Source organism: Miscanthus floridulus, chromosome 6 (assembly GCF_019320115.1).
Source record: "Miscanthus floridulus cultivar M001 chromosome 6, ASM1932011v1, whole genome shotgun sequence".
Classification (NCBI taxonomy): domain Eukaryota; kingdom Viridiplantae; phylum Streptophyta; class Magnoliopsida; order Poales; family Poaceae; genus Miscanthus; species Miscanthus floridulus.
The window spans coordinates 102,484,424-102,504,580 of record NC_089585.1 but is presented as its reverse complement, the minus strand read 5'-3'; the positions used below and the strand labels follow the sequence as shown (position 1 = coordinate 102,504,580).

Below are 20,157 nucleotides of genomic sequence, written 5' to 3'. Positions count from 1 at the left end.
GATGCGCCATCCCCTTCATGGAACGGGAAGGGTCCTAACTCCTACAAGGACGAGCCGATACCTGTTAGCACATCCTCACTCTCCTAGTCATCCCACTCGATGTCGTCGACTACCTTGTCATCATCTTCCTCATCATCATCGTCATCGTTGTCGGTGTCCTCCCCTCGCTCCTGCGCCTACAGCTTCTGCTGCCTCTTCTTCTTCTTGTCCTCCTTTGCCTTCCTCAGCCGCTCACCCTCGGCGCAATTCATTGCCCTCATGGACGAATCCCTCAATAATAGAGCCAGGTGATCTATGAGGATGAGGTCCCTCGGCTGGTCCCCCTCTCAATGTTAGTATCAAGAGGTTGGGAAATCAAATGAAGAGGAGGCATAAGGAGGGGAAACTTACGAAGACGACGTAGCCTAGTTCCGGCTGCATCGGAGGATGCCCTGGCACTAGGTACATGAAATCAAGGGGGGTGCCCATGTCATCCTATGAAGGCTCCATCGTCTCCTTAATGCGCTGCGCGACTTCAGAGTGGGAGAGCGCTCCCTCGGCAAGCGTTGTCCCATCGAATGACGCCTCGGGTGCCATCGTATACAACAGAAGCATGTGCCTCATCAACGGCGCCACCCTCCTTGTGTGGTAGGCCCCGATGATGCTCGACCCCTTCAGGCTGCTCTCCTTTAGTATGTGGATGGCGGTGAGGTGATCCCATATCTTCTTCTTGTCCTTCTTCAGGACACCGCACTTCCTCCATGATTCCGGGGCCTCTTCGATCAGACGCTTGGTGAACTCCGGTAGGGGGGCATCATCGTCGTTCTTGAGATAGAACCACTATGAATGCCACCTCTTGTTGGAGGTCGACAACAGCATTGATGGGTACTCGCCGACCCGGTTGTTTCGGAGGTGGATACCAGCGCATCCCATCACCGCATGCAGCTCCTGCTTATCGCTCTTCTCCCTCTTTCTCTAGAGGGTGACGGCGAAGAAGTGCTACCATAGATCAAAGTGGGGATAGATCCCTAGGAATCCCTCGCACAAGGTGATGAACGTGGCCATGTGCTAGATCCCGTTATGATTGAGGTGCTGCAACTCGATCTTGTAGTAGTTCAGCAGCCCCCGAAGGAATCTGTGGGCGGGGGTAGTGAACCCGTGCTCATGGAAGTGTGCGAACAGCACCACGTAGCTATCGGACGGTGATGACAGTTCCTCCTCACCGGGTAGCAGCCACTCCTTAGCCGAGGTCCACGCGTTGAGAAGGCTGCGATGGACTAGGCCCTCCATACGCTGGAAGGTGATGTCAGAGTGGCACCATGGATCCATTGGAAGATGGGGGAGGATGGATGCAAGCTCGATGGTGGCTGGGACGCGGATGTAGGAAGCCTAGGCGATTGGCGGCGGTGGTTGCAGATGCGAAGGCAAGAAGGTAAGGTATGAAACCCGAGGGGCGAACCCTTTGGTTTTATAGGGGTGATAGGCGCAAGGAAACCAACTGCCCACCTAGATCTCCGCGCCTGCCACAATGTCATGCCATGGGATATGTGCACGCAATCCCTATCCTTTCCCTCAGAAGACTGGCTAGACGTTTTGCCTCCTTAGGCAGACCACGACTCATCACAAGTAAGAAGAATACGGATTAAAAAACACCTCTATGGCCCGTCTGGGCCTAGGAGTTCGAAGGTTGGCCCATCAATGGGTTTGACAACCACTCCAGGCACCCTTAGGATAAGGGAGGAAAGGGATGGGCCCACAAACGGCCAGTACCTAGGCGCACGAGCGCCATAGGCATCCTAGCCCACAATCGAGTCTCAGCTGGCTACGATCCATGGTTGTCTCCTGAAGAAAGGCAGAGAGCCCTCAGGACCAGTTGTGTGGACCCGAGCACTATATGGATTGACCACTGAGAAACTAAAGTCAATCACCAAACCGACCCTGTCCGGATCCCCACGAACGGGATGTCAGGACCCAATCGAACTAGCCAGCTAACAAACCATCAAATCTCACGGCCATACCCGCAAAGGGTCTGGCCTCGACAAGAGGGAATCACCGTCCCCAGGACACGCCGTGGGCAACAAAAGAAGGCCAGGGCCCTTAGAGTCCTCCCTTTCGAAAAAACCTCTGAAGGAGTATTCTACTCCTCCGTAGGCTCGGGGGCTACTGTTGGGAACCAATACTAGGGTACCTGAAGAGAAGGAGCTAATAACCATCAACGTTGATTCATCCGAGTGGTCAAGAGCGCGACTACACCTCTTGCTGGGCTCCGCCTTGTCCGAGTCCTGAGGGTTGGCTCAGCCTCGACCGACCCCCGAGGGTTGGCTCTACCTCATCCGACCCTCGAGGGTTGGCTCCACCTCGGCTGACCCCTGAGGATTAACTCTGTCTCGTTCGACCCTCGAGGGTTGGCTCCGCCTCGCCCGACCCCTGAGGGCTGGCTCTGCCTTGCTCGACGTCTGAGGGCTGGCTCCGCCTCGCCTGACCCCTCGGGCATGGCTCCTAACGGAAGCTCACGCCGCCGCCAACCACTACGGGCCAGAAAGTACAACCCAAGGTCAAACTTCTAGCATCATGTAGGGAGCGGTCACATCTCAACATGACCCGTCCCCGTGGCTTGTCATTACAGGGAACTCACATCGCCCACAGTGACGGACGTGTGGTCACTATGCTGCCTACTCCCTGTACGGTCGCTGATCAGCACGCTGGTTCGCCGCACCGCCCGCCGGGGCGAAGTGGGACATGACGACCCGCTGACATTGCTAGGGCATGGCATTGTCAGTGGACAGACGCCTAGCGTGGAGCTATCCCTGTCACCACCTACCGTGTCAGCGGGGCCCGCACAGAGGAAAAGAAAGGCCCGACGACCCTGAAGGACTTCATCTGCCTATCGTTCTCCTTTTTTTCTCCCATTGTAACCCCTGCTTTCCCTTGGCCTATAAAAGGGAAAGCAGGGTGTCCCATTACGGGGCATCGCACCGCATCAGATCAAGACCACTAGCATCAAACCTCGAACACATAGCTGAGCAGCGACCGAGCTCTCGGTACCCATTTGTTCTTTCCACCAGAGACTTGGGACCTGCCCCTCTCTCGCCCGTTTGTAACCCCTACTACGAACTTTCAGTGCTAGTAACACGAGTAGCAGCAACGAACTGGACGTAGGGACATTCTGCCCGAACCAGTATAAACTTTGTGTCCTCTTAGCATACCATCCGGGCCAGACGCGCAATAATACAAATTTACTCGTTGTTGTTTACTCGAAACACCGACAATCACAGTATTAATCTTTGGATTTTTCTATCGGCCACCCTTGAAATTATCAGAATTTGTGAATTCTTAACCCTGGTTTTACCATAAAAGATGAACACGTTTTCCCCCTTTTAAAAACTATATACACCAAAACACTATCTTTTGGACTTAACCGCATCTTATTCTATATCCCCTTGCTTTCATAAAAAATCTCTCTTTTATCATGATATATTGCTGCTATCAGTTTATCATGACAACTGCAACCTGCTGCAAATCATTAGCATTTGACACTTTTCTGGCCCCGTTCGGCTGGCTGAAACTTGGCTGAAAAATACTGTTCCGGCTGATTTGTTGTGAGAGAAAAATACTGTTTGGCTGGTTTGATAAACAGTAAATTGAGAGGAGGATCAGCCGGCTGGCTGGTCTGATAAGACCAGCGAACTCAGTTTTTGATGGTGTCAGAGTACAGCACCGGTAGTCAAAGATTCATGGTCAAGAAATCGTACCTTATGATCCTTGAGCACCCAATCGACTTGTTTTAATACGAGATAATCTAATAAGTAGATGTAACAAACTTATAATATAAGTTTTTGCCATTGAGAACTTTTGCCAACAAGACCTTTTGCCATTGAGAACTTTTTTCTTCTTTTGAAAATTTGCCATTGATTGAGAACTTTTTGTCAACACCAAGTGCTTTGTCCACTACGAAAATGTGAGTTCGTACTTCATAGTGTTTCCATCGCACTCTTAGCAGTTACGATTGGTAGAATAAACGTAACTCTGTAAACTTCCAAGATAGCATAAAGATGGCAAAATAATGCTAGCTGGAAACAACGTGTCAGATAGGATAGGAGACAGGCAATTCCCATGAATGAGATGAGTCTTGTATGTAAACTTGTAGAGTGAGATACTTCTGTATAGTCACATCGTTACACCTGTATGCAAAGAAGGTTTGGCGCCCTAGAGACGAACAATACAAGCTGCGTGAGGCAAAGCCCAAATCCAAAATCCTTTATTGTCTTGGGCATCAGCAATAGTTAGAGTTAGTTACTGACTCTAAGTCAACTTATCCAATAATGCTAACTTTTAGCACATAGCTTTTAACATAAATAATCTTATATAATACTCTCATGTAACCTTAAAATATATGTAAAAGTTTATTTTTTTTTCTCTCTTCTATTAAAATATAAAAAAAATACTTAGAGCTACCTTAAAAAATCCATTGATGGAGCTGCCCTGGGTCGCGGATGGTTCAAACGTTCTAGATGCTGCTGAGTGCTGACCAAGGCGACGGGTACGTACTTGTTGTATATACCACGTAATAACAGGCGACAGGCGTTCATTTGTGGACGACCCAGCTGAACTAGATAGATTTTAAAAACAAAAATTGTCTGGACAAACAAAACCATATCTATTGTACTAGCATATACCTAACCCAACACAGGAAATGCCATTTTAATCGTGATAGGACCGGGCTGTTTCAGATAGTGCTTGTAGCTTATGTCACGAGGGAAACCAGAAAGAAGCATCTGCAAGGTATTCACCTTAGGCTATCTCCAACAACACCACCTAAAATATAAAACTTATTTATCCTTTGAGTAGCACTACAAGTAAAAAGTTCAATATATATTCGATATCGTCTTCAACAACAAGATCCAAAAGAGAATCATTTATGCAAATGAGTTTCCAGGAGAGAGGATGCCCATATTTAGGTTGTGTCTCTCAGGCAACCCAAAATAGGTCTCCCGTATAAGTACTCTGTTGAGGCTGATTTTAGGTCTCTTGCTACTCATTTTAAGTTTGGATGTCCATATAGGTTCGTTGTCGGAGACAATCTTATTATCTCTACAAAGCATGCTCTTCGGACTGATCCGAAATTCCTCACACACTTGTAACACATTCTGATTTGGACCCGCTTGCCATTGGCCACTTTGTTTGGCAGCATGGATAATGGAGACACAATGAGATCAAACATTAATTCTATACTGATCCACTTGTTCCTATTTTTAATTGATGATTTAGGACTTGGAAGGGTACCTTTTTTGTATAGATTAAAGACGTGTATCTTTTTTATAGAATTACAACACAGTAGATATGCGAAGACTTTTTTTTTTTATCTGTGGTTGAAGCCTGAAAACTCAAAATGAGGAAGAATGAAGGGGTGTGGAATAGAACTTCTGTGACAAAAATTAAGGACACCATGAAATCGACCAACGCTCACATGAACTGTGAAAGGTTTGCATTGAAATGGTTAGACAGAACATCAAATGCTCATACAGATTGTGTTATTGTGCACACATGGACAACAACCTAGTTGCCTCTAGTTCAAGGCACCATTCAGAAAGCAGGCGCACACATGGGCAACAACCTGGCCTCTAGTTCATGGCCTGCCTGCTGCCTCTGGTTTTAGGCCAGACTCACACTCACCTAAGCTCAGCTTCTGTACCGCAATATTTATAAATCAGCAAACCTTTTAGATTTAATTTTTGGGGAAAAGGGACAGAATCCTTAAAACCTGGAGATCCCCACTGTTTTTTTTTTTTGAAGAATTCCCCACTGGTTTCCCTGCACCCCTTTCTGCACAACCCAACAAGTACGAGCTGTTGAAAAATGGAGGATTACTGGCTTACTGCTGCATTTTCTATTTTTGGCAAAAATTGCCAAATCTAATGGAACTGATTTGACAAAGAAATCATGCCACCAATCAATGACACTGGGTAACATTTCCCAACCTGTGATCAATGAGGTAGCACTGCGCGATACCAGCTCCGGATTTTGCACTCAGCAACCAAACAAAAGACGAGACCTGATAAAAACTCTCAGCAATTTTTTTTCCAAGTTTCTGTTAGACCTATAATGGGCAGTATGGTGAGTAACCAACCCAAGCTTTTAAGATGCTACTCTAGACTCTACGTTAACGAAAGAGAAACCGATATAATCAAACAATGACATGACAAACGTGAGGTGCCAAAACAAAGTTGCCCTAGTGCCAACAACTTTCTAGGCCTTCTCCTTTGTTGGAGAAGTAAGCAAGTGTAGTGACGACGTATGGATTGTTGTTGTCGGGATGGCGTCCTTCCCTCGCGCTGAACCAGGCCTCCTGACGCTGTGGGTGCGCTCTATGTTGCTCTTCAAAAACTTCTGCACAGGCCTAGGTAGACGTGCAATCAATCGGGTTGAACTAACAAGCAGTATCACTCCTGTGATGATGAAGAACCTGCAAGATTTAGCTAATTTCTTAGATTCTCCGGCCCTTTGTTGAAAGAGAATATTCCAACAAGAGAGGTATGCCTTCAGTACTGCGCCGACATCACTGATTTAATATTTTGCAATGTCCTTAACAAGACAATAGTTTGGCTATCAGTAATCTTAGGCCCCCTTTGGTTTGAAGGAATGGCAAAGGAATTTTGGAGGATTGAGATTCCTATGGTTTTATTCCTATAGAGCCCTTTGGTTCACTGGAGAAACAAAGGAATAAATCCTTAGGATTCCATTCCTGTGGCCTCGTTTTACAGGAAACCAAAAATGAGATCGAAGCTCGTGAAAACTTTCCTGGCGCGAAAAGGACAGCTCGCGCGCCTCACGCCCTCGCTCGTCTCCCGCTCGCTCGATTCGCTTCGCGCTTGTGTCTTTCAGAACATTTCCAACCCAGTCGAAACAGAACATTTCCCCAATCCCCATCGCAAGCCAAGGGGCAACAGCGGCCGCCCCATCGCCGGGACGGCTGACGGACACCGTCGTCGGCGCAGGCGATGGCCGCGCCATCCCCGGTTGAGGCGTCGGCGGCGCCGTCACCTCTGCACGAGACGGCGCGAGGTCCTTCCCATCGCAGACCATCGAGTCGGCCTGCCTCAACGTCGGCGACCCAATCCGCCGGAACCCATCTCCGGCCACCTAGTCCAGCACTCGCAGCGACAACGCCGTACGGAATCGTGCATCCGCGAGTTCCTCCGTCATCCAGGTACTTTCCTTTTCCCCATCTGCAAGTGCGTTATTCTTCCCCATCAGAAGCGAGTCGGAGGCAGAGCTCCCCATGCGACCGCACGGCATCCCGAGGACGAGACCCCAGCGGTAGCTGCTGCCGCCACGCCGCTCGCCCTAGCCCTGCCCCGCGCCCGCACCGCTCGCCGCAGCCCTAACCATGCCGCGCACCGGCGCCGCCATGCCGTGCCGCTCGCCATACCCAGCAGGCCGCCACAGCGCCACTCGCTAGCAGGTTGTAGCCATGGAAGAGGAGGATTTGGGGGTGGGGGATGGTTGCGGCGAGCAGACAAGAGGCGCAACAGCAAGTGCCGCTGGCCACGGGCTTGGCCGGGCTGTTACTAGCGTCGGGAGCCTGCAGCTACAAGAAGCAGAATGAACTGATGCAAAGTAGTTTGTTCTACCATATTTTATATGCCTAAATCATATAACATACTTTATTTTATTGCAAGGGTACTGATGCCGTGGAAAGGATCCACTCAGATTAATGTGGTTGATCAACGCACTTTGTCTGATAAACAACAACACCACTCCCAATCACAATGGTCTGATTATGCTGACGATGAGCATTGGTCTACAGAAAATACCCAGGAACTAGGTGATGCTTCTTCTCATTTTAGATGCACCAGTACCCTGCCTATAATTTATAGTTGCATATTCCTGATGAAACAGAGTCTATGTAATCTTCTGAACTGCAGTGAATTTGGGGACCACAAAGAGAGCCAGATGGAGTCACCAAATGAAACTATTCCTTATTGATCTTTTAAAAGAACATGATGTGCCAGGTTTCAGAACACATAATGCTTGGAGTAAGGACGCATGGACAAACATTGTTCGTCGTGTGAATGCAAAGTTTGGTACATCATATTCTGTTAACCAAGTTAAACAGTAGGAGCAAGACTTGAAGAAAGCATACTGAAGTGTTAAAGATTTGCTGGCTGAAAGTGGATTTGGATGGGATACTAAGCGAATGATGGTGACTGCGCCTGCAAGTGTTTGGTCTAGTTTTACTGCTCACAACAACAATAAGGACGCTTTCCATTGGCAAGATAGGTCATTCCCATATTATGATGCTTTATCTTCACTGTACGATGGTGAGGCTTACATATTCTGCACATTTTTATTTGCATGTCTCTTTGATTTCTTAAATTTGGTAATCATTTTATTTTGTTGCACGTCATCCTGCAGGTCGTCATGCCGAAGGGAGAGCCCGTCAAGGCATGGACCATTATGCAAGCAAAGCAAAGAATGTGTTAGTTCCATCAACACAAACAACACAAGTGGCTGACACATATGACTCACCATCTCCAACGTTAAATGCTCCGGGTGAATCAGATCTACAGTTTCATCTTGATGAAGAGACAGAGGAGGCAAACTTTGATTTTTCGCAGCCTTCATCTAATCATGTCCATCAGCCACAAGCTGCACCTACCTCCACACACATGCATAGAGAGGCATCTGATTCTCGACGTGGTAATAAGAAACAAAAGAGCAAAGTTGCTCTCTCGGATGATGGATTTCATGAGAGATACCTAAAACTGAAGAAGGAAGAAATAGATCGATTTACTGCTATTGAGGAGAAAAAATTGGAGGATCCATACAGCATCAACAAGTGTGTCAGTATGGTTGAACGCTTACAGGGTCTACAGATGGGAGAAATATTGGTGGCAGCCGACATCTTCAAATGCAAGGAGAACAGGGAAGTATTCTTATCATTTTCTACCGATGAATTACGGTTGGCTTGGCTTAAAAGGGAAATTGGGCATGCGCAAACAAACCTTACAGGATTTGTTTCAGGATTAGAGAGATGCCAAGATGTACTTTTGCATTAGACTGAGAGCTTTTGGTAAACTTGGTTGTAGCTAGTTGCTCTTTTGGTGTATATACCATGACAGTGAGGGGTAAAAAAGTAGAGTGCTATCTCATGGATTTTATTTAGAAAGATGCAAGTAGAATACTAGAATATATTAAGTTGCTAATTTGGAGTACAAGGGCTACAATGACCCTGAATTTAATATCACTATATACAATGGTACTAAGGCCTTCGTGCTACGTAACGAGCCCACATCCTTCGTGCTATGTCGTCTCGCTTTTGATTCCCAGCTTCTCTAGCGTTATTGAATGCTTGTATGTCACCATTGTAGTTCAGATCTCCATCTGGCACATCAACAATCTGGTTTGCATCAATTTCAGCATTGGAGGTACATGGCCACAACATATCTCCGTTGTGTAGGCGTATGAAGTTGTGTAGAACACAACAAGCAACTGATATGTCCACTTGTTTATTAGCCGGGTAGTGTGCACCAGTTTTCAGAATAGGAAACCTCATTTTTAATATGCCAATTGCCTGCTCAATATGGTTCCTTAGCTGTGCATGTCGAAGATTGAACAATTCTTTGTAATCTCGAGGCTTTTGCTTAGCTCTTCCTTGTTCCTTTAAATGATATCTTGTTCCACGATATGGCTCAAGAAATTGTGTTGTGTTTGCATAACCTGCATCTACTAGAAAAAATTTACCAGGAGGTACTTCAAAGCCATGGTTAAGTGCATCGTGTAGAACCCTTGCATCTGAAGCTGATCCCTCCCAACCGGCATGAACATGTACAAATTTTAGATCGAAGTCACATGCTACCATAACATTCTGAGATAGTGTTTACTTTCTATTCCGATATGGTTCTTGCTGATCTAGTGGAAGTATCATTGGTATATGAGTCCCATCAATACAGCCAACACAATCCTACAGAAATAAAAAAATAACATTATTTATATGGTATATTGTCTTTAAGTAGTTTGTTTGAACGTATGAAATTTAAGAAAACAATCAAGTGCATTTGTTCATACCTGAAAGAAGGGGTGGAATTTTGGTTTTCGCAAAATCTGGTGTGGGTGTAGCAAAGGTGGGCGTATATATACACATGTAAGCTGTGTAATTGCATCAAGCACTGCTCCAAAATGACGACTAATTGTTTCTCCACTGTGCTGAAACTCATATTGCAAGGTCTCATTACTTGCATTTTTTGCTAGTGCATATAAGAATATAGCAACCTTCTCTTCTACTGAGATCCTTGAATCATCAAGTAGTTGCTTCTCATGCAACTTATTGACCAAAGCTTGGAAAACAGCAACTTCCATTCTAAAGTTCCTTTTACTTAGGCTCTCATGGCCTGTTAAGATTTCTTGAACACGCTCAGCTCCTGACAGTTTTGATGTATGTATAGGTTTTTTACTAGATGATGGCTTTGATGAATCTTCTATGGTAGGGAGAACAAATAATATGAATTCATCTTCATTTTGTGATCAGCGTCGATAGTTTGGATCCATGACTAACACAGTGGAAAACCAAGTAGGGTACTCAAATATGTTGCAGATTCACTATAAACAGATGGCTACCACCTGGTATTCGAGATGTGAAATAACAAATAAATGTCACTAGCAAGATTGACGTGTACAGAACAAAAACAAAATTATGAGATTCATGACTCACCGTATGAAGTATCTGGTCAGAGCTCTTGAAGAGTTTGGAGGTGAGCTCGTTGTGTTTGGAGATGAACTGTGTGCTTGGAGATGAACATGATGTTGTTTGTACAGGCGCGTGTGCATATAGGCGCATCACTTCCCTCTCTGCAGTAGGAGGCCACCGGGCCCAGGCGCTCAGGGCACGGCCGCCGTCTGGACTTCGATCGATTCGCGGTCCCGGCGCGGGCCAACGGCGTGGCGGTCGGCGGAGCAGCGCGGGCGCGGAGGAAGGAATGGACCCAGCGGATCGCGCGCGTCGCCGGCGTGCAGCTATGGAGGACCGGAGGGCGGCCAGCCGAGCTGCGCGGGCGCGCGGGGCGGAGCCACCGTGCGAGCGTGATTGGAGGCTGGGAGTGCGCCGTCACTGCTCTGCTACTGCTAGTCTGCTTGCCCTATCTCCTGAGGCCTTCGGCTGTGCGTCATGAATGGGCCAAGCCGCCAAATTGAGAACGGGCCAGTTTAATTCAAATTGAGAGCAACACGCTGTACAATTCCTTTGGTTTTCCTGAGTTGTTGCCAAAGGGCTTCCAAGTCCATATTCCTATGTTTCTAATTCCATAGGATTGGAGAAGTGGTGCACTTCATTCCTATAATTTTCCTTTTCCTATCCTTTTTCTACCCTCCAATCCAAAGGAGGCCTTAACAGGGTAGCAATATCATCATATGATTATTAGTAAACATATATGTAACAGGGACAGCTGAACTCATCAATTCCAAGATAACCCACCTAGCAACTGGCAATGTTGTGGGCATATCTATTGCATGGTCATCACATGAAACAATTGAATCCTAGCAAGAACGGGGAAATCATATAGCATAATGCAGATTGCAGTAGATGATTAAAGCCAATGAGAACAGAACCAAATAAAGCAGTGCAGTACAGGAGAATACAATGTAGCATAAAAGTATTACCATCCATGTAAGAGGAAAAATCGAGCTGTGGGAGCTTTAGGCAGATGTTTGTCAAGTGCAATCATGCCAGCTACAACACCAGACACTATAGATGCCACCGACGTACATGTAGATACAACAATTGCCCTCCCATGCTTGAGGCCTCGAGTCTGCATGGATAAAAGAATCATTAAAGGAGAATACACATGAAATCAGGACATTGCAAGAAAACTATTGGGCTAGTCCTTGTGGTTCATCTTAAATATACGAATGTTTTAAAAAAAACAGGTCAAATAAACTAGTGCAGTTTATAATAGAAATAACAATCAGTACAATATCTGCAATGAGACAAGCAACTAAAATTTGCAGAGTTTCAATTTATGCATAAAAGCAACCCATAATTTTCGCCGGTGAAAAATACAGTCTCACTAAATGACTAAAAACCTGGGCATACCCAGTGCAAAGAGCTCCCGCTCTGTGCGGGGTCTGGGGAAGGGTGTCGGTGGCAATGATCAAGAAGGCGCTAGGCGATGACCCACGGCCTAGAGCCTAGGCGTTTTCTAGGCGATAGTATATACACACATATATGTTGAAAAAAGAAAAAGAAAACAGGAGATAAGTGGACTTCATTGAAGAGAAAGGCCCATAAAACAGTAAACGGCCCAAAGCCCAACTCCCCCCAACACCTTATCCCTTCCTCTTTCTCCTCTGCTCGGTCTCCCGCATGGCCACACATGCACAGCCGACGCCGCTTGGTTCCTCTCCCGCATCTCTCTCTCTCTCTCTCTCTCTCTCTCTCTCTCTCTCCTCTGGCCGGCGCGCTGCCCGCACGTGCATGAGCCTGCCGCTCCTCCTCCCTCACCGGCGACCTCCGTCCACCGTCCGCAGGTCCTCCTCCCCCACCGGCAACCTCCGCCTGCCGTCCGCTGGTCCTCCTCCACAACCGGCGACCTCCGCCCGCCGTCCGCCGGTCCTCCTCCCCCACCGGTGACCTCCGTTCGTGGCGCGGCTTCCTCCCTCGTGCAGTGCGGCTCTGGATCTGGGTGGACGCCGCCTATCCCTCCGTCTACCCCCATAGGCGAGGCGGCACCCCTCCGCCCAACGCGTAAGCGTGCCTACGCGAGCGCCTAGTAGCACCTTTTTGAACCATGGTCGGTGGCAAGCCTTACCCTCGCCTGTGTAATGCGAGGAGACCGCGACTCGAACCCGGGACCTTCCGGTCACAGGCGGTAAGACTCTACCGCTTGCACCAGGCCCTGATCATACTATTTTCAACAAATGGTTACAGCCATAATGGTTATATCCTGTCGGTCATACTGTTTACGAATTATATTTTTTTGTTTTCAATTTCAACTTTCGTCTCTCCGCCCACTATGCAGCCCCACTTCACAATTACATCCCCCTGAGGTTTTGGCTTCTCGGCACCCTGCTTTTCAAGTTGTGAGCACACAATTCGCTAATTGGTACAAGAGAAAAAACAATGGCTTCATATCTTCTAGAAACACAAAAGATGCATAGCATACATTCTGTGGAGGCTACGGTAAATCACACAAACCCAGTTGGCAAATCTCTAGAAAACTAGACATACCTAATATACAAATCCCACTGCACTGCAGCAAACACTACAAGAAATGGCAGCAGGCACAACAATCTTCGGAAAACCCATCTCGGACATCACAAATCCCATCTTAGAGATCACTGAAGAAATCCTATACATGTAATGATGTTGTTAGTCATATGATCTCCTTACTAATAAATGGCAGTAACAAAGTGATGAATGAGAAACCCTCAATTTAGTCACATCCTAAGGCGACAAAAGGCTGCAGTTTATAGAATCATAAAACAGCATCAACAGTAGTAAATTACCCAAACAAAATGCCTGATTCTAAGCCATATATGATGTAACACCCCAGGTGTTTGGCTTCCACATTTGCACTTGCATTTCATGAACATGAGCATCATTCATCCATTCATGAGCTTGTATTGCATGAAACATGTTTTCGAAACATTGCAACATATCGTTATATTTCATGTGTGTTTGTTTTAGGAAATGAATAGTGTGCAACACTCAAGTGCAACATGTGCAACTCACTTTAGTGAAACATAGTTAGCTAGTACTATGCAACAAGATCATGAAACATGTGAAATATGACTATGAAACAAATGTAATATTTCATTGGTTTTTCCTTGTTTCAGTACTTACAATGCTTGGTGTTTGTGTGACCAATGTGTGGTGTGGCTAATAATCCTCTTAAGTAACTTAGTTATACTTAGAATATCATTTGGAACATTGTTCATGTTGACCATGTTGGCTAATTATGATTTTGAATAGTGGTTTGACTTGTTTTGACCCCTGAACTCTTTTGTTTGACTGTTTAAAAAGTACAGCTTAGAGTGTTTGCATGTCTGAGCAACCTAAATCAAAGTTGTAGCAAATTTTATAAGGAACAAACTTGATTTAGAAGCCAAGTCATGAAAATGTGTACAACAAGCTCAAAAAGGGCCCACAAGTCAGTGTTGAGGGCTGATTCAACACTTAGAAAATTTTCTAAGTCTAAAATGCAATGTCAGTTTGATCGAGCTGACTTTGGCTTGATATAACTCGTGATCCGTTGAGAATTAGGTCTTGGTCCTTTAAAATGAATTGTAGCTGGTACTTAGGGCTACAACTTGTATCTTGACTGTTTTCGCTGATGACCAATGGATTAGGAGAGGAAGGGCCATCAAGTAACGCTGTCAGACATCGTTGTCGGGACTGAATCGAAGCTACAGTAACTGATCGGTTTTAGAAAACAACCGCCGCGTGGAGGACACCCGTCGCTGGTCGCCTGACCACGCAGGCCACGCGCCGCGGCCGTCCTGGCGCCGCTGGCCATTGCTTGAACCCACGCCCGTCTGCCCGACCTGCTCACAAGTCCATTCTCATTTTCCTTCGCTTCCCACTGCAGCCGAAACGCAGCGCCGCCTCGCCATTGCTGCCGAGCGAGCTCCGCCGTCGCTTAGCTCACTCGCCGCCGCAAAAACGCGACCTCCAGCTCGACCACAGCTTCGCCGTGTCCTCCTCTACCTCGTCGACCTTCTAGCCGAGCCATCCGAGCCATAGGTGAGGGCCATTGGCTGTTTTTCCGACGCCATCTCCATGGCCGCACCTCGCCGAAGCGGAGCTCACCGTGGCCAACCACCACCGAGACCCTCTCGTCCTCCTTTCTCTGCTTGGTTAGCTCCGTGGTGACCCCGTGAAGCTCGTACCGAGCTCGGGAGGGGCATTGGGGGCTCCCGTCGTCTGTACCTCATGCCGGAGCTTCGTCGTGCCGCCTTCCCTGGCGACGAGCTACCTCCGGTTAGCTCTAGGTCTTGCCGGTAGCACCATTCGACGCGGCTCATCACATAGATCGTGTAGGTGCCCTCGGTGTCGCCGGAATCCTCGCCGTCGACGAGCTAGGCCACTGCCGCGCCGTCGCAAGCCACCTCCCCTGTTCTGGTGTCGATGACAGGTGGGGTCGGCTGACACGCGGGTCCCACGCGTCAGTGACAGTTTAGCTGTAGGATAGTTCAAATTTGCATATTTGAATGCTGTTTTGTGAATTTTGTATCTCCAAATTGGTAGATCCAAATGGTATGATTCAAATTTTGGTAGAATCACAGTGAAGTATAATATTTAAGAAAAATATGACATGAGCACTTGAAGTGGAAATTTTGGATGAATAAAATAGGAACTTGAAATGTGTTTTTAAATGCATGCAAACTTGTTTAAATTATATCTTGAGTTTCTGTGCTCCAAAAATTATGAAATTTTGTGGGTGAGCTATTCTTGCTTTGTAGAAGCTCTGGTAAAAATTTGAGAGTCATTGCATATATGGTTTTTGAGTTATAGATTTTCCTTTTATCATTGATTGATACTTGTGTGAATTTTTGTAAATTATCTAGGAATCCTATGACCATGAAATTTTATGGGGAGTATCCTAGTACCTAAGGGATGCTAGGAAAAATATAAAATCTGTTGCTTGACACTTTTCACTAAGGTTTCCTAATTATGTTATTTTAAGCCATTATGCCTTATCATTTTTCTGTAGGCTATTGTACTTGCTTAAATGGTGTGAAATTTTTATAGTGGTCTACTTAGAGCATGTAGTACCTACTGTAATTTTTGTAGATTTAATGGTATAGTTTTCATATATGTTTACCATTTCCTCTAATTAATTAAATAGATTAAGGTATTAAAAGAAATGTTTTGGTGATGAACACCCTACTTTCTGGTGTTCTTATGATATGTGTAATAAGTGAATAAAGTTAGTTTTATCTAATTATGTGTTTACATCATAAGTTAATAATTATTTTGTTTGCATTATGTCCTTCTGGACAGTTCTGGGGACTTTATAAAGTTTCCCATGATAATTTGGTTTGCTGTGAATGTGATGAATACAAAAATTATAGATAATTTATGTATCTAGCTCCTGTCAAAATTTGATGGCATTTGACCCAGTAGTTTAGGAGCTACAGCTGTTCAAAGTTAGGTTCCAGTTTTATCTACTCTCTATCTTGTGAAGACAGATATCTGTTAATTAAAGAATTTAACCTGGTAACGGTTAGAATCATGCCTTGAGGTCTGAAAATGAATTGTAGACAATTTCATAAGCTTTCCAGATTGTCTTGTTGCATGTCATTTGGAATTGTAGATCTTCAGTTATGGTCAATTTACCGTACCGCTATATAGTCTCTATTTTGCTGAAGTACAGATGCTTGGGTGTATGCTTCGTTGCAATGTCCTTGTTGGTTGTTTAGAGGCTAGCCTAACTTGAGAACATGCTTAGATGCAGGTGCTAGATCCTTAACTGAAGATGAGTGATTATACATTAGGTTGTATAAACTTGGTAAGTAAAGTGATTTGAATAGAGCTTAAGTTGGAATATGCGGACTACAGTGAGCATGTGCATTCCCCGAGCATCCCTAACTTCGTTCATGTGCATCCATGATATTTATCGTGCGCATACATACAATAGGTGTGCCAGAGGGAGTGACGCTGCTAGAATTCGAGGGAGCCAACCAGGAGGAGCCCGAGGTGCAGGAAGCCGACGAAGCAGCCGCCGAGGAGGAATTGCCCGAGTGCCCTGACCACCAACCGTCCTCTTTTCTGAAAGGCAAGCTCCGGAGCATATTAAGCCTCCCATGTTTTTTACAAATACATTGAGTATCTTTTATTGTTGATGATGCATTAAGTATAGAAATTGGTTGGAACCAATTGTTGCATTAATTATTCATCCTTGTCCAGACATCGCACTAGAATCCTATTTAAGTTCAGGAACGGGTTAAATGCTTAGTCATGCTTAGTGCGGTAGAAGTCAGGTGATTTCCTGTCACCTGCGAGCTTTAGGATGAGGTGGATCACGGTTGACTATATTTGCTATCGTGGAAAAGAACCATGTTAATAATGAATTAAGACCGGACGGGGTCTTATGTAGGTTTGAACATAGTGACTCCGTCTGTGTCGTTTAAGGACCGATACGTTGTACGTCCTCATGTCATGTTGAACGCAGCCTAACACTTAGCTAACAGGATAAGTCGTTCCGACCGCGAAGCCGAGTAGCTCAACTCAGGCCAGGATCCGTGGGGGTTGGATGCATTTTGGAGGTAGTAAGGATGTGCGGAGAGCCATTGGCATAAGTCCAAGGGGAGTCAGGTGTTTAAAATCCTACACTTCATGACATAGTGGTTCTCTGAGAATGCAGGACGGCCCGGACCCGCGTCTTTTCTTTTATTTTTCTCCTGAGTTGTACCAAAGGTGACTCGTTGCGACCCTGACGGGGGAAGCAGGGTTTGTGTTTAGGAATACTCCTCCAGCTGGATAGGAATCGATTCGAATCGCCGTCTCTCCCGGATAGTGAGAACTTGACTGAGCAGCGGCAACGTAGATTCAAGTAATTTAACGATATGGTTAAATGGATGATGATGATAATGTTGCCACGATTTATACCTGATATGGTTATTAATGTTTGCATCTTAATCAAATGATTGCTTAGTACAGGTGCTAATATAGATGACAGGTTAATGACTAAAAGTCACTGCTAGTTCAGGTTAAGAGTTGATCATGATTACTTATGCTTTTCCGCAAAAAGAAAGTGTCAGCCAGATCCACTAAATTAAGCCATGCATGATCCTTGGTGTAAATTGTTTTGGTTTTCGACGGGTAAGTCTAGCTGAGTACATTCTCGTACTCAGGGTTTATTCCCTCTTATTGCAGATGGCATTCTATATCAGGGATTCTGTAAGTATTATCTCCACCCGGCGGGTGATGAAGACTAGATCATGGGCATGATCTCTGTTTCTCTTATCTGAATGCTTTTGCGGGTTGTGATCAGCGAACCAGTATTTGTATTTGAACTCGGGTGTGTAAGTTAAACTATTTGCTTCCGCGTACTTTACAAGACTTGTTTTGTAATAACGATGACTCTGAGGTGTTGTAACCTATTTGCAACCGTCTGCGAAATGTTGTAACGTACGATATGTTATGTTGAATTACTGTGATCTTGGTTGCATGCAAGTTGGTTTGAAATCCTTCGAGGTTTCAGTTGACTACCGGGTTTATATGGGCTCAAGTGTGAGAATTTGATCGTTTCGGCGATTGTTTTTGTACTTGTGCTCTTATAAATTGGTCGGTTCTGTGACATACGATCTCCTCGATCACTTCGGGTCCAGTCTGCATGGGATGGCACTATGTCAAGACATGCAATACACAAACAGGCTTATATAGAGTTATAAATACTCACCAACTCTTGCTCGCGCCTTTGCTTTTTATACATATGAAGCCAAGTGTTTAGCAGTACCTGAGATGGGAATGCACTATGGTAAGTTATTTACGGAGGTTACAACTTACAAGAACTATTGGCATAGCACAATTTTTTTCCCCTCGAACTTGCAGGAGGCATACCACAATCTAGGAATGCACATCTAACTGATAACTCTTGTTAGAAAGACATGAAAACTGAAGCAGAAAGACCTAGCTAAATACATAGCACAGAATAAACTTCTTTTGGTAGAAAGCATATTAAGTAAATGTCATGTAATACTAGAATTTATGCAGCACAGAGTATGGTACCTACAAACAAGATGACAATGGAGAGCACTAGCCAGGGTATATTTAAAAGAGGTATCTGGTCAACTTTCTGTTCCTCACCTCCAACAGCTACACCTGAAGTAAGAGAACACAGAATCAACCAAATGCATGAACATTGAACACCAGCCAATGAAATCATCATGGTTCCTTAAAGCCTATATAAAAGGTCAATGAAATCTTCGTGAAACAATGAAGCCTATAGGCATGTCTGACTTCCATCTCTACTACAAATCACAAAGGTTCAGATTTGTGGATATCTGTTAGACTGTTACCTATGGTGCCGAGACCAGCTAGCGTGATGGCAATCCAATCGAGGCCGTTCATAACCTCCTTGAGGTAAAAAATGGGAGAAAACGCAGAGTATTGCGAGACCGCAACCGGCAATGGGCTGAACAACGGAGACCTGCACCACCGTCAGCAAGGACGGTAAGCGATCCAATCACCACGCACAGAATGCACAGGGATAAGAGGCAAGAGGCAACGCATCAGTGCCTGGGAGAGCGCGGTGAGCATGAGCGCGGCACCGCACATGTCCGTAAGGAAACCGCTGATCCAGAGCTGGTTAGACGCGTACGCCTTGACCACCTGCGCGCACGGACAGGAACGCCGTAACTCGTAAGGGGCTCAGCGGCGCGATCTGGAGCGGAAGGAGTTTGGCGACGGAAGGGGATGGGTCATGGGGGGAATACCTTGAGCTTGAGGGAGAGGCGAGGGAGGATGAGGGTGCCCTTCTTCTGCAGGACCTTGCCGATGTTATTGCCGGCGGTGCCCGCCAGCGTCAGCGCCACCGACTCCCACATCTCGCCTCCGACGGCGCCGATCCGATCGAACCCCTTCGTGCGCCGTGCGCCGGGCTAAGAGGGATTGGAGACCGGCATCCTTTTGGAGGGGTGGAGGAGCAGGAGCAGGAGCAAGTGGAGGAGGAGACCACGAGGGAGCGAGGTGGCCGAGTCGTGGCAGGGCTGCGCTTTTCTCGGCCGCGCGCCCGTGCTTGCAGGTGCCGCGGCTCGTAGCTTCGGGTGGGGCGGTGTCCTGTCCCTCCCTGTCTCTCTGCTGCTGCCGCGGCCGTTGTTGGATTGGATGGGCGGCGGTGGTGGGCTAGTGGCATCGTCGCTGCCGGTGGTGGGTCGCGTGTGCGGGACGGGACGGCATGTTTGCGACGTTCTTTTGGCCTATTCTTTTCCATGTTCTTCTGCTTGGGCTAATATTTTTGGGCTCTAGGAATTTCGAAGGCGTATAATTCAGCCCAAACATTTTATTAAGATTTCAATTTCATGTATTTTAGCAAATCTTATGGTAAGTATTTCTTCAGGTTTATCGTGCAACGTAGCTTGATCTCTAGGCGAAACAAACAAGCACCTTATTGCCGGATTATTAGTCCATCCGTCTCAAATTATAAGTCATTCCAATATTTTTAGAGTCAAAACATTTCA

General features: G+C 46.1%; 1 protein-coding gene and 2 pseudogenes across 1 annotated transcript; 1 reads left to right on the top strand and 2 right to left on the bottom strand.

The window, feature by feature from the left end:
- Positions 1 to 5,518: 5,518 nt before the first annotated feature.
- LOC136458845 (probable magnesium transporter NIPA9) lies at positions 5,519 to 19,759 on the bottom strand (annotated as a pseudogene).
- On the top strand, positions 7,666 to 9,038 carry LOC136457293 (L10-interacting MYB domain-containing protein-like). The gene is given in 3 exon segments (XM_066457347.1): positions 7,666 to 7,804; positions 7,905 to 8,300; positions 8,395 to 9,038. Coding segments are annotated over 3 exon segments (1,179 nt in total).
- On the bottom strand, positions 9,242 to 10,816 carry LOC136457292 (uncharacterized; annotated as a pseudogene).
- Positions 19,760 to 20,157: the final 398 nt, after the last annotated feature.